This window comes from Diospyros lotus, chromosome 12 (genome assembly GCF_014633365.1).
Source record: "Diospyros lotus cultivar Yz01 chromosome 12, ASM1463336v1, whole genome shotgun sequence".
NCBI lineage: Eukaryota > Viridiplantae > Streptophyta > Magnoliopsida > Ericales > Ebenaceae > Diospyros > Diospyros lotus.
Genome location: NC_068349.1, coordinates 14,812,411 through 14,827,174, shown reverse-complemented (window position 1 = coordinate 14,827,174; position 14,764 = coordinate 14,812,411). Strand labels below are relative to the sequence as shown.

The 14,764-nt window shown below is 33.3% G+C and overlaps 1 protein-coding gene across 1 annotated transcript in view; it reads left to right on the top strand.

The window, feature by feature from the left end:
- LOC127787517 (cucumisin-like) overlaps positions 1-14,355 on the top strand; it is a 39,128-nt gene extending 24,773 nt beyond the window's left edge. The window contains exons 3-11 of the mRNA XM_052315576.1: positions 11,193-11,281; positions 11,449-11,546; positions 11,676-11,813; positions 11,943-12,042; positions 12,157-12,670; positions 12,759-13,102; positions 13,198-13,309; positions 13,405-13,618; positions 13,724-14,355. Of these exons, the coding sequence (XP_052171536.1) occupies positions 11,193-11,281; positions 11,449-11,546; positions 11,676-11,813; positions 11,943-12,042; positions 12,157-12,670; positions 12,759-13,102; positions 13,198-13,309; positions 13,405-13,618; positions 13,724-14,355 (2,241 nt within the window). The remainder of the gene's footprint in view (positions 1-11,192; positions 11,282-11,448; positions 11,547-11,675; positions 11,814-11,942; positions 12,043-12,156; positions 12,671-12,758; positions 13,103-13,197; positions 13,310-13,404; positions 13,619-13,723) is intronic.
- Positions 14,356-14,764: the final 409 nt, after the last annotated feature.

Sequence of the window (14,764 nt, the reverse complement as noted above, 5' to 3'; positions counted from 1 at the left end):
CATATGGAGTGAACCCATTTGCACAAAAATCAAGCCTCACATTTCTAGGATCGACGGAGAAGTTAAGATATTTCTGATCAAAATGTTTTCAGACTTCCCCGTCAGACGGGTGAGACAATACACCAGGCTCCCTCCAACTTTCATGATGCCATCTCATACTTGCAGCTGTAACCGTAGAAACATATATTCACTACAGTCTTGATATGAGAGGCAAATACCACATTTTTTTATAAAAAATTTGTTTAAATTTTCCTTTCCCACTTTTTACAGGTTTAAAACGAGGATGACCGTAAAACTTACAACTCATCTCCGATTCGTCATCCTTATAATACAACATACACCCATTTGAACAACAATCAATCTTTTAATAACCGAGGCCAAGTTGCGAAACCAACTTCTTGGTATGATAAAAAGTCAGTTGGCACATGATTACTAGTTGGCCTTGTTTGATGCATAAACTGCATAATTTCATTATACCCACCTTCGAGAATGTTGTAATCGGACTTAATACTGAACATCCTAACTGCAGTAGAAAGTTCACTTTCTACTTCACAGTTTGGATACAATGAAGCTTATGCAGTGGACAACATGTAATAGCCTAGGAGCCAAGAGGAGAATAGTATATATCGAGGATAAGTAAGGAAGGAAACAACACTAGGTGGATACCTTTTGGGCTGAATGTAGCCAAAGAACTCCCAAGTTAAGTGTGCTTGACTTAGGATAATCCAAGGATGGGTGACCTTCTTGGGAAGTTCGCGTAGGCCCATCAGGGTAAGTTGTTCCGGTCCTTCCTATCGCTCGATGCGGAATGTTACAGAAGGTATCAGAGCTGACCCTTGGAGAAGGTGGTCTAATGAGGGCGGGGAGTGGCGCTGAGGCGCAAGGCCTGATCAAGGAGCGACTCCTAGCAGACTTCTAGGATGGTAGCCTTCAAAGGGAGAAGGTTTGAGACCAGTTATAAGGTCGCATGATGAGGACGTCATGTGCTCAAGGGGGGAGAATGTAATACCCCGGGAGCCCAGAGAAGAATAGTATATATCGAGGATAAGTAAAGAATGAAACAACACAAGCTGGATACCTTTTGGACTGAATGTAGGCAAAGAACTCCTAAGTTAAGCATGCTTGACCTGGGGTAATCCAAGGATGGGTGACCCCTCTGGGAAGTTCGCATAAGTCCATCAGGGTAAGTTGTTCCGGTCCTTCTTATCGCTCAATACGGGATGTTACACAACATGTCATAAAATATTTATTCATTTTCATTCGGTGATTCATCTACATTGTAAGTCTGATAACCATTTCCATTACCAGTACCTTGCATTATATATGGCGCATTCGATGGCCCAGTCGCATCCATTACCATCTGTTCATAAGAATTAAACTGATTCTTAAAATTGTCTTCTCTATACTATTCATTTTCAACAACCGAATGAGGTACAACGGGCACTTCTTCACCATGATGTGTCCAATAATAATAACCCTTCATAAATCCATATTTGCAAATATCTCTTTTTACCTCATTGATTGATTTGAACCTCAGACACTTGCATTTCTTACAAGGGCACTTTAACTTTCTTTCTAGTTTTATGAAACTTTCTTGGGTAGACCCAAATTGAATAAACTCATTGACACTCTCATAAAATTCTCTAGTAATTTCGCCCCTTCTTGGGTTACACCTATTATCAATCCACTTACGATGCGATGAAATTTTTATTTTAAATTTAATAATATATATATGACGAAAAAAACTTTTTGAAAATTCATAAAGTCATCTTTTAGAACTACATACCAACATAATTTAGAATTGCACTTTCAGACATACACTACTTTAAATTTTTTATCAAGTAACAAAAGTTTTAATCAAATAATAATATTCTATTCATAATTATAATTTTAAAATTATATTTACTAAATAATTAACTTGACAACAATATTATCGACATTCAACTGTTATATTTAAACGTATTGTTTATTGTTAAATTAATCATTTTTTACACCAAACAACTAAACTAGATCAAAATTTTTTATTTATTTCAATTATGTATTATTGTCTAATTTTGTCAAGATTTGTTTTTATTAAACCTAGAATAAAAATATCTCATTTAATAGTCAAATTTTTGTATTTGTATTTACAAGATTATTTAACAGCCATATTATTAATTATTACTTAATATTAATAGCATCATAAAATTTTTAATTTTTAATTGAAGTTAAACTAAATTTTAATTAAAATTTTCATTTAAATTTTATTCAAAATTATAATTTAACTCCCTTCTTAAATTTTGAAATCATCCCGCTTAACTTTTCAACCCCACACATTCATTTTTAAAAATTAGGAAAAATAAATTTAATATTTTTAATTAAAAGGAGAAATAAAAAATGTATAAAATTAAATTTGTTTAATTTCTAATAAGAGATCTAATAAAAAATTAAGTTAATAAATTAAAAAATATTCTTAACAACAAAACTAATACACAAGTTTTTATTTATTTCAATTATATATTATTATCTAATTTTGTAAAGATTTATTTTAATTAAATTTAAATTCAAAATATTTCATTTAATAGTAAAAAAATTTAATTTTAGTATAGCAATTATTTAACCACCATATTATTAATATTAATACTTTATAATTAAAATTAAATTAAAAATTTAAATTTTATTAAAAATTTACAATTAACCAGCCCTACAACCCCCACTACAAACTAAACCCCCCACTTAAACCCCCACTGTCATTATTATTAATTTAATTTTAATTATTTACTAATATCTAGTTTAATTAAAATTTATTTTAATTTAATTTAAAATAAAAATATATCGTTTGATAGTAAAAAAATTATTTATACCTTACAGAATTATTTAACAATCATATTATTAATATTAATAACATGATAAATTTATAATTAAAATTAAATTTAACTAATTTTTTTTTATTAACATCCCCCCTAACCAACTGTAAACCCACCCACCCACCCCCTGAAACCCCAATGTACCCCTCCATGATAATTTTATAATTAAAATTAAATAAAAAATTTAATTAAATTAATTTTTTTTATTAAACACCCCTTCCCCGCCACTCCCCACCCACCCTTCCTTCTCGAGCCGGCCCAAGGCATAGGCCACTAAGGCCTATGCCTAGGGCCCCCCAAAAATTTGAGGCCCCAAACGGCCATTGCCCACCACCCCCTCCCCCCTACACATAGAATTTGGGGCCCTCAAAAAAATCCCCCCCCCCCCCCCCCCCTACACGCACAGAATTCCTCCCAAACAAACCACCTCTCCTCCTTAAAAAAATAAATAAATAAATTAAGAGTCTCCAAAAAATATAGTACCCCACTCTCAAAAAAAAAATATTTTCACCTAAGGTCCCAGTAGTCCTTGGGCTGGCCCTGCTTCCTTCCTCCTTAAACTCTCCCGAAACCCCAACTGTACCCCATGATAAATTTTTAATTAAAATTAATTAAATAAATAAATTTAAATAAATTTTTTTATTAACCCCCCTCCAATCCCACTGTAATCTTTTAAATATTATTTTCTATTTAAATCGTTTAATATATAATGATAATAATGTATACAAAATATATAACAACATGCAATAAATATAATGCAGCTTAAGATTAAACCAATAAACAGTTAATCAACAATAAACATTAACTGTTTAGAGCAATAAACATTAAATCAATATAATCAGCAATAAACAAATATATTAATCATTGAACAAATATATTAATCAAGTAATAAACAACTATTTACTACTTAACAATTAACCAAATAATATCTATTATGTAAGAAACATTCAACATTATAATTTAAATCTAAAATGATTAACAACTAAAAATGAAAAATATCTTCAATTCTTGATGAGGTTCGTATCTTCTTAATCAAGATTAAATCACACCAAAATAAAATCACTTTCGTGATTTCAATGAGAGTGAGACAGGAGCAAAATAGTGAAAAGAAAACAGAAATTAGGAGCGAAACAGTGAGGAAAAAAGAGAAATTTAGAACTAAAGAAGAAATTGAGAGAATGGGGGGTGGGGGGAGAAGAGGTATTGGGGAATAGGGGGAGGGGGGAAAAGTGTCATGAGGAGGGAGGGAGGCAGCTTGGTGCCCACCAGTTAGAGACGGGCACCTGCCCGTCGCTGATTTTAGCGATGGGTAGTTGCCCGTTGCTAAAATCAATTGAATATTTTTTTTAAATTAATATATTATTTTTAAAATAAATATATATTTTTTAACTACTTTAAAATATAATTGATTTATAGATATTTAATTTTACAATATTAAACTAATCAGGAAAAAAAATTTACAATCAAGAGAGAAGAAAAAATAAAAAAAATTAATAAAATAAATCATTAAAAGTATTTAAAGAATAATGACAGAAAAATAAATAAAATAATTTTTAATAATTTGTAAATTTGTAAATTTTATTTTTTATTTTCTAAATGATTAATAATGTTTATGTTATAAATAATAAATATTTTATAAAATATTTTATTAATTAATTTATAATTTTAAATTATATATATTTTGTAAACCAAAAATGATAAGTATTTTAAGAGGAAACTAAAACTAACAATCATCTGCGACGGATAATCATCCATTGTAGATGGAGAATTAGTGTCGGGTGATTATTCGTCGCTGAATAATAAGCTTTTTAAAATTAATATACTTTTTTAACTAATTAAATTAATATAGTTTTTTTTTATAGATATTTGATTTTACGACTTCACATTAATTAGAAAAAATAAGTATAAGAGATAAAGAATAAGGGAAAAAAAGTAATAGAAATAAAACATTAAAGAGTACTTGAAGAACGATGACTAAAGAAGGAAACAAATTATTTTTTAATTAAAATATTTGTAAATACCCCCGTCCGGATATCCCAACCACCCCGATTACCCGAATGGGAGCGCTTATGATAGGGACAAGAATGGAACACCGAATGAGGAAATTACCTTGGCATGCATATGTAAGAAAGATAACAACGGAAGCAAAACTATATATATGTACGCACATAGGTACCCTGCTAGAACAGTGGTCACATAATATATATATATATACATATAGGAGCTTGTGCCATCAAATAGAGAATACAAAGAACGATCCGGCACAGTCAAAATAAGGGACAAAAATCCAGCCAAACAATAGAGACAACGGGGCTAAGCTAACTGTACACCATACCAACACGGCTGGTCGCTAGGTGGTGCGATCCTCTCCCTCAATTTTCGCTTTACCCTTACCTGGAATGATGGAAAGCAAGATGAGTCACAAGACTCAACAAGTTTATAAGAAAATGAAAGCTATAAATTAAATAGAAGAGGAGATCACCCCAAACACAGTCCCACACATACACACAATCCATGAGACACTATAACGCAACAGCATAGCATAAGGAAAACATATACCGGTCCTTGGGGTCCACACAAGACACCCAGCATCCAAGTCCCATACCAACTTGTTGTTGCCCTGAAGGTAACATAAGTCTTCAACAAACCTGTGCTTACTCCTCGGGTTGGTACTACCAACACCCGAGCCTCTGAATAACCGAGCCCTAGGCTCTCTCGGAACAGTACTCCCGTCTGAGACCACTGTACAATAGTAACCATGCAATGTGTGCACATAAAATGCAAGGCGTAGTAAGCATTAACTAGACACACTAGCGCCCATACATCTAGACATCAGGCAGATGATTCGCCCACATAGTAAATCACACACAATGCATAAGCCCATGCCAGATGCACCTAACAATACTAGGATGTCCGTGGCCAAGCATAACCAGAACATGAAAACCCCGCCATGCAGCCCATACCCATGTGCATACCAAACTATGCAATAGAAATAAAATATAACCAGTCATGCTATAACCATATAACGGTAGAGCTAATCAATAGTGCCTGGCATCGGTCGACGGTCAGTGGCTAGGAGTGTCTGGCCGACGGCCTAAGAAAGACCGTACCATAGCCACTCCAATGTCACTACACAGTCGACTCCTGCCCCCACTGCCCAACAGCTCTAGCAGCCAGCAGTCCATAATTTAAGAACCTAGTCCCCAAGTGAGTTTGACATCATTCCCATAGGCATAGGGGTGGCACAAACCCTCGGAGGCAACAAACAAATAAAATCCTCAAAGCCAGCTTATTAAATTAAATTTAAATCAAACAACTCATAATTCCATAATTAATAAATGGGCCGAAACAAATGAAGGGAGGTTAAATAAATTGACAACGAAAGAAACGTTGCAGAGGGAATAAAGAACTTGCCTTAAAGAAGATATCCTTAGGCTTGTTCTGTCTCAAAGCGGTAAAAATTATACAAACTGCAACATCAAATAATTTGCCAAAATTAATAAAATTAGGCTCTAAACGAAATTCCAACCGTACATAATAATTATTACTAGCTTCTCTACTTACCAGGCTAACTAAATCTTCAATTAAACCTGATTTCCACCCCAAAATCCTCCAATCTTCGACCCCGCGCACACTATTCTTCTTCCTCAATTTTCCTTATGAAATTCACTGCTCGGAGACGCCCGAATTGGGCTTAAATTGGAGCAAAAATGAGCGGCTGGGAAGAGGCCACGTGGCAGCCGCTAGGAGGCCACCACCTCAAGCGAAACGACGTCGTTTTGGATGCCCAACACTAATTAAAAATCAGCCAATTTTCCTAGCCTCGCGCGCGCACCTACAGGCTCAAACCTGCGTCCAGCCACCTTCCTCGCACACCCACGACCACTCGCTGCCTTCATACATATAATGCGATGCATTAAATTTAAGGGGACCCTTGGTCCCTTTTCCGAAATCACACCAGCAACCTTCCCCCAAACTTCCAAAATACTCAACACCCCCCTTAAATATTTACACTAACACCCGAGACTTATAAAAATCTCACAATTTAATTTATTTCAAATTTCCCTATTCCCGTAAATATTCTAGAATAAATAATTAATTACCCTAATTTCCTATTTCCTTAAAACATCCTAAATTATTATTATTAATATCAACAAGATATATTATTACTCAATTTAAATTAAATTAACATAATAAACCAATAATTAAATTAAATTACGATTTACGTGTTGCTACAATATTTTTCAATAGTATGCAAGTTTATTCTTAATTTTAAAATGGGAGGTCAAGATTAATCTTTTATTTTTTAAATGATCAATAGTTTTATGTTATAAATAATAATAATTATATAAATTATTTGACTAATTATTTTTAGTTTTAAATTATATATATATTCTTTAAACTAAAAATTATATTTAACAAGTTTATTTAATGCAGTTCAACCATCTTCAACGGCTCAACTGTCAACTATAAATACTTGAATGGTGCAGTATTAATTATGGGGTTAGAGAACATTCATTACAAGTGTTCAAGTGTTCTAATTTACAAGTGCTTATATTTTATCTCTCATGTTTTAAATTGACACAATTTTTCTCAAGACTATTGTTGCATTCATTATTATTATTTATTTTCTAAGCCTTGTATCAATTGAGAGATATTCTAACTAAGAAGTTTAATTCTTATATTCTCTCTTTTGATTGAAGTAATTTTATTTTGTATTACTTAGCAATAGCAAGTGCTATAGGCCCTACAAGTATTGTAGGAGGCTGTATCATCTAGCATTATTGCTAGAAAACTTATATTATGAATATGATAAGTCTCTTAAAAGGAAAACAAAATGAATAATCATCTATTTAAAAGTGCTTTCTTTCAGATAAAGTTGAATATCATTTCATTGATTAAAGAATATAATTTTATATTATTGTTCAAATGAGTAAAATAATATAGATATAATATAGTAGCAAAAAAGACTTTGTAGTCTTGCTTTTATATTTTTCACTAAAAATATTAAAAATACTATCAAATATTAATTGGAGTGTAGCATAGTAAAAAATATAGTTACCTAATTAAATATATAATTTTTAGTATATATGATATTACAATTAAAAATATGTATTCCTTAATGCGCACTTCTTACTCCACTATTAATAAAAATATGTACCTACTCTCAGGAATTATTATTTTCCTAGCGAGCGAGTCATTCTTGCCTTTTCTAAGGATTGAACCCTGTGCCTCCTAGCCTCCAAAACCTTATAAGCGCATGAGTGACCAGCTGATCTGAATGTCCCCTTTATTTATTATGCACATAAAATATTTTTATTTTATTTTTATTTAAAATTTCTAGAATTATATTTGCACCCCAATATTTTTCAAACTTATTTTCAAAATATGTTTGAAAACTCATTTTGAATTTAATTTGTAATTTCATGTTTTATTAATTTACAACTTAAAAACAAAATATTCCCTCACTAATTTTGAATTTAATTGAAATTTTTATAAATTATATATTTAACTATGAAAATTTTTATTTTCAAATCAAATTTTAAATTTAATTTAACTATTGTATGAATTTCACATTAAATTTTTATTAATTTTTTGTAAAAGGTTAATTTCAACAACATTACTAAGTTCTTGTGTAAACTCTTGAATTATATAGCGTGACATCATATAATTAATGATAAAATTTAAAACAAGTGAAACGTATCATCTGAATATCGTGGATATTATTTTTATTCTGCCTGCATATTATTCATTTAAAAAGATGGGTATCCGCTAAAGAATAACATATTACTGAATAATGAAAATAAATATCTTTACAAAATGTATGCGTATATGGGGCACATCTAGATTTTTATTTATGTACTATTAAATTTTTTTTGTACAGTCATTTGAATTTTTTATTTTTTAATTATACTTATTTATTTATATTTTTAAGTTAAATTTATTTTATATCTGTATTTTTAATTTAATCTAACCACTTTACTTTGATGTGTTAAAAAAAGAAGATATATATAAGTACATAGATTAAATCAAAATAAAAAAAAAATTTAGTTATCATAATTAAAAAAAGTATATTTAATTAAATTGTGTCAAAAATATAAATTTTGTTACTAAAATGTGAAATTAAAGTTTTAATTTCAAATTTTTTAAATTTTTACGCATTTTTTAAAGTATAAAAATTAAGGTATGAAATTACAAATTTTTTAATTTTTTTTTTGTAATAGATTTATTCCATTGCTAAAGTTTTTAATTTTTATATTTTTTTAGCTACGGATTTATTTCGTCACTAATTCAGCGCATACCCCAAAATTAAACGCGCACCAACCCCTGCCCTCCTTTCATGCGCACATCGCGTGGTAGCGCTGGGATAGTAATCCCAGTAATAATTTTAAGTGTTGCATGTTAGAATCGAACCTTCAACCTAGCTCCCAGTACCAAGAACCTTTATACAGGCATGCGAATCAGTCAATCTGGAAGCCTCTTTGGTTATTAAAGTGCATAAATTATATTTATAACATTTTATTCCAAACTTTCTAGAATTATATTTACACTTCAAAATTTTTAAAACTTATTTAATGAATATTAATTTTAATATTAATGTTAGTAGAGGGAAATGAATATTAATTTTAATTTTAATATTTATTAATTTTATTTTATTACTAATTCAAATAAAAATTTATAAATTATTATATCAGTTGCGAAAAATTTTGTTCTGACTTTGTTTTTATTTGTAATGTCATATTTTATTAATTTTTGCAAATTAATGAATATTAATTTTAATTTTACATTAAATTTTTAATTTAATTTTTTTGTTTTTAGAGACGGGCATATCTCGTCGCTAACTTTTAAATTTTAAATTTATTTTTTTTTATTTTTAGCTACAGGTGTACTCCCATTGCTAAATTTTGAATTTTGAATTTAATTTTTTTCATTTTTAGCGACAAGTTGACACCCGTTGCTAAATTTTGAATTTTAAATGTATTTTTTTTCTTTTTTAGCGACGAGGGCATCCCTTCACTAAATTTTGTATTTTAAATTTATTTTTTTTCTTTTTTAGTGACGAGAGCACCCATCGCTAAATTTTGTATTTTAAATGTATTTTTTTTTCTTTTTTAGCGACGGAGTAACACCCATTGCTAAATTTTGAAGTTTAAATATAATTATTTTTCTTTTTTAGCAACGGGGTCACCCTCGTCACTAAATTTTGTATTCTAAATTTATTTATTTTTTATTTTTTAGCGACGGGTGCACTCCGTTGCTAACTTTTGTATTTTAAATTTATTTATTTTTCTTTTTTAATGATGGGGCCACTTATCACTAAATTTTTAATTTTAAAATTATATATTTTTCTTTTTTTAGCGACAGGTGATCCCTGTAGCTAAATTTTGTATTTTAAATTTAATTTTTTTTTTTTTGCGACGGGTGCCCTTTCACTAAATGTAGTGACGGATCTTTCCGTCGCTAAATATAGCGATAGATTAAAAAAGTATTTTAAAAAATTAACAATGAAAGTCCATTGTTATTTATTTTTGTTTATTTATTTATTTTTAAATATTTTAAAAAAAATTAGCAACGGCAGAGTGTGTGAAATTTACTCTTTTATTTTTGTCTAAGTTGGATTTGAATGTAAACCTGAGGATATAGTTACTTTGGATGTTTAATCAAATTATTATGACATGCCCTTTTTCTGCAGGTATTTTTTTTCAATATTTTTTTGTTGTCATCTCTCCTGTTTTATCTTCTCCGACTTCTTAAGGCCTTTATTTGCCGTGCTTGTTTTATGTATGTTTGTATTGAATCTTCCAATAGGGAAAAAAGGGGACAGCTATGAGAGATCTGTCCTCGTCATTTTCCACGAAAAGAATAAGGTGAAGATCCCAAACAAGAAGGAAAATGAATGGGACGGCATTGATCCAAAAAGCTCCAAAAAGGGTTGCTGACATTACCAATGTCAATGCTCCCCTATATATTTACAACTTCTACTCTCTGCATAGGCATAAATCGCAAACAAAACAAGAAGTTTGAAATTACTCAGCAATGGAGAAAGCTAGGTTGCTCTCTTTTCTGTACGCATTTCTATTTGCAGCATTGGTGCTAAATTGCCATTCCAATTCACATGAAAGAAAGGTATAGTGCATGTCTAGTTAGTTTTTGTGTTTCTTTTTTCTTTTCCTAATTAATAAGTAAGATTATACCACTTAAAATTTAACAAGAAAGTAACTAAAACTCACAATAACTCCAATTTAGAATCTCAGGTTCCCCAATGCTTTTCTTGCTAAGTTCGTGGGTTAGCATTATTTATATGGAAATAATTAAATTAATGTTGTGATTTGCATGTGATGTAAGGTTCATGTGGTGTACATGGGAGAGCGGCCTAAAGGAGATGCGCCTCTTGCATCTACGCACCATTCCATGCTGAAAAACGTACTTGGAAGGTTAATACATATAGACATACCTTAATTTGCTGCAACTTCTGCTACAATTGCACAAAGATTGGTGTTTGATGAATTTGTTTAATTAGTACTGAAGAATAAAAGTTTGCAAAATTATCGAATGATCACAAGAGATTGTTTTCTAAGTTTAATGTGTGGATTGCATGCAGTGGTTCATCCACCAAAGACTCGCTAGTTTACAGCTACGGAAGAAGTTTCAATGGATTCGCAGCTAGGCTAACCGATGAAGAAGTTGTCAAGCTTTCAGGTAAAAATTTTAAAAGCCTAGCATCTTAAGATATATAGATTTATCAAATATATTCATCAAATTAATTACTCATCGTTACATGTTCTCTTACTCTTTAAAACGCTGATTAGAACATATGGGGATTTGCAGAAATGAATGGGGTGGTATCAGTGATGCCGAATCACATACTAAAGTTGCACACAACAAGATCTTGGGACTTTATGGGTTTTAAAGGCAAGCTTGGAAGCTCTAAAGAAGGAGATGTCATCGTTGCACTTTTGGACACTGGTAAATTTAATAATTTAATTGATCGTAATCATTTATATATATATATATATATGGCCTATCAGTCAACTCTCATTGGACTGTTTAAAACAGAAGCTAGAAGTTTATTTAATTTGTCTATGAATGGTATAGGAGTCTGGCCCGAATCAGATAGCTTCAGTGACGAAGGCATGAGCCCGCCACCAGCTAAATGGAAGGGGACTTGCAAAGCCACTAATTTCACCTGCAACAAGTATGTATCTGCATTCAACTTTCTTTCTTCCCAAAACCAATCATTTTGAAATGCATCACTTGATAATTAGAGCTTGAATTTTGTTCTTCCTTTTCCATTTTTTGAATCTTAAAGCAAGATCATTGGAGCCCGGTACTACAACAGCGACAACTTCTACGACATCACTGACTTCAGATCGCCAAGAGACTCCATCGGGCATGGAACTCACACTGCATCCACCGCAGCTGGCAGGGAGGTGGCTGATGCCAGCTACCTCGGCCTAGCCAAAGGAGTTGCGAAAGGTGGTGTCCCCGGCGCCAGGATCGCAGTGTACAAAGTTTGTTGGTCTTTCGGGTGTGGCCTTGCAGATATACTTGCAGCATTTGATGATGCAATCGCGGATGGAGTCGACATTATCTCTGTTTCCCTCGGATCAGACTGGCCAGTCGACTACCTAGAAGACCCTATTGCCATTGGAGCTTTCCATGCCATGAAGAACGGAATTCTGACATCCAATTCTGCAGGAAATTCAGGACCCTTTCCGGTATCAGTATCCAACTTCGCGCCATGGACGTTAACAGTTGCCGCCAGCACCATTGACAGGAAGTTTATTGCCCAAGTTGTTCTAGGCAATGGACAAACTTTCACTGTAAGCTCTGGCTAGATATTTTAGAGAAGCTGGCCATATGGTGTTTTTCATTTGTCAGCACTGACATAATTTTCTTGCCACTATATAGGGGCTCTCCATTAACAGCTTTGACCTCAATGCAACCACATATCCTTTGATTTGGGGAGGAGATGCTGCAAACTATACCATTGGAGCTGATTACACAGCTTCAGGACCATGTCTTCCCGAGGCGATGAATTCGTACCAAGTGAAAGGGAAGATCGTTCTTTGTGACGCGTACCCTCAAGGTTTTTTCTCTGATGGAGCCGCCATCCTGCTAGCTAATGGTGTCGGTACCATAATGACAGTGTCCGATCCCATTTACACCGATTTTGCCTTCAGTTACCCGCTGCCCGCAACACTAATCAGCGTGGACGACTGGGCGAAAATTTTGGAATACATTAGAGCAACAGAGTAAATTACCGTACTCAGTCCTAATTAGATAGTCTAAACTCTGTCTTCTCATTCTGTCTTCATCGTCTTAATGTTGATCTCATAAACCTTTTCAGCAACCCCTTCGCAACCATTCTACTGGGTGAGACTCCTAAGGATGTTGTAGCACCTGTTGTCGTCTCATTTTCTTCAAGAGGACCTAGTCCTATCACTCCAGACATTCTCAAGGTGACCAAATGATTCGTCAAATGATCAATTTTCTTGCTTTGTTCTTTCTAATCGTGTCTCTAATATTGCATATACCTCGAACTAATGACGTGCAGCCTGATATCACTGCCCCTGGAGTCGACATCCTTGCAGCTTGGTCTCCGGTGGCTCCACCTTCCATCTACTATGATGACAAAAGGAGCGTAAACTACAATATAATCTCTGGCACTTCGATGTCTTGCCCCCATGCCAGTGGCGCTGCTGCCTATGTTAAAGCTGTCCGCCCGAACTGGTCTCCAGCCGCCATTAAATCTGCGCTCATGACCACAGGTGAGGAATGTGACACACAACAATTTTTCACTTGTGAAGTTCATGATAATCTTCTTTGACATCGATCTATACAACTTTGAACAAATCCTATTTCTATATGATCAGCTTATGTCATGGATCCAAGGAAGCACAAAGATCTTGAATTCTCATATGGGTCCGGTCACATTAACCCGGAGGCTGCAGTGAATCCCGGACTAGTCTTTGACGCATCAGTGGAAGATTACATTAACTTCCTCTGCAAACAGGGTTACAACACAACAACTCTAAGACAAATCACCGGGGACAATAGCACTTGCAGCAGCGCAATTATTGGCAGAGCTTGGGACCTCAACTATCCTTCATTCTCTCTATATGTGTTGGATGGCCAGGAGATCAATGGCGTTTTCCCCAGGACGGTAACCAATGTGGGTTCGGCAAACTCGACTTACACAGCTACTATGTACATGCCGGCAGATATCACTGTCACGATTGAACCTTCGGTTCTCTCTTTCTCTGCTGTCGGAGAGCAAAAGAAATTCACAGTGACAGTAAAGGGACCAGAAATTGCCCAACAGCCTATCGTGTCAGGCGCGATCGTCTGGAGCGATGGAGTCCGTGCTGTGAGAACCCCACTAGTGGTTTATAACTATCTCCCGGGTGCTCCTTATAACCTTGAGAGCGACTCCACAACTAATAAGAAGGCAACCTTTAGAGGTTCTTCTATATTTCACAAGAAGTTGATTACTGGAGACAACTAAATCCCACCAATGACTGTGAACTATGAATTATGAATTATGATTCCAGTGGTGAGGCTTTTTGTTGAGTGATTGAGGCAATTGGGCAAGTTTACACTGCCTTCATGAAGTGTTATTGTATGGTTTTTAAGTTCCTAGGATGAGAAAAAGGTCACATCCAAGGGGGAAAATGTACTGGAAAAGGAGGCATCTTCTCCAAATCTTCTGCTTTCCTTTTCATCTAATAATAAAACTCAAGATAATATTGTCGCTGTTGCAATTTGAAAGGCAAGAACACAGGTAGAGAGAGAAAGATGTGCAGCACAAATGTGAGGAATAAGATGCATAAAAATCAAATAATTTCTAAAATCCTTAGAGAATAAACAGAGGACAAAAAATTCAAATCACTAAGATCATGGCTAGAAGTTATCCT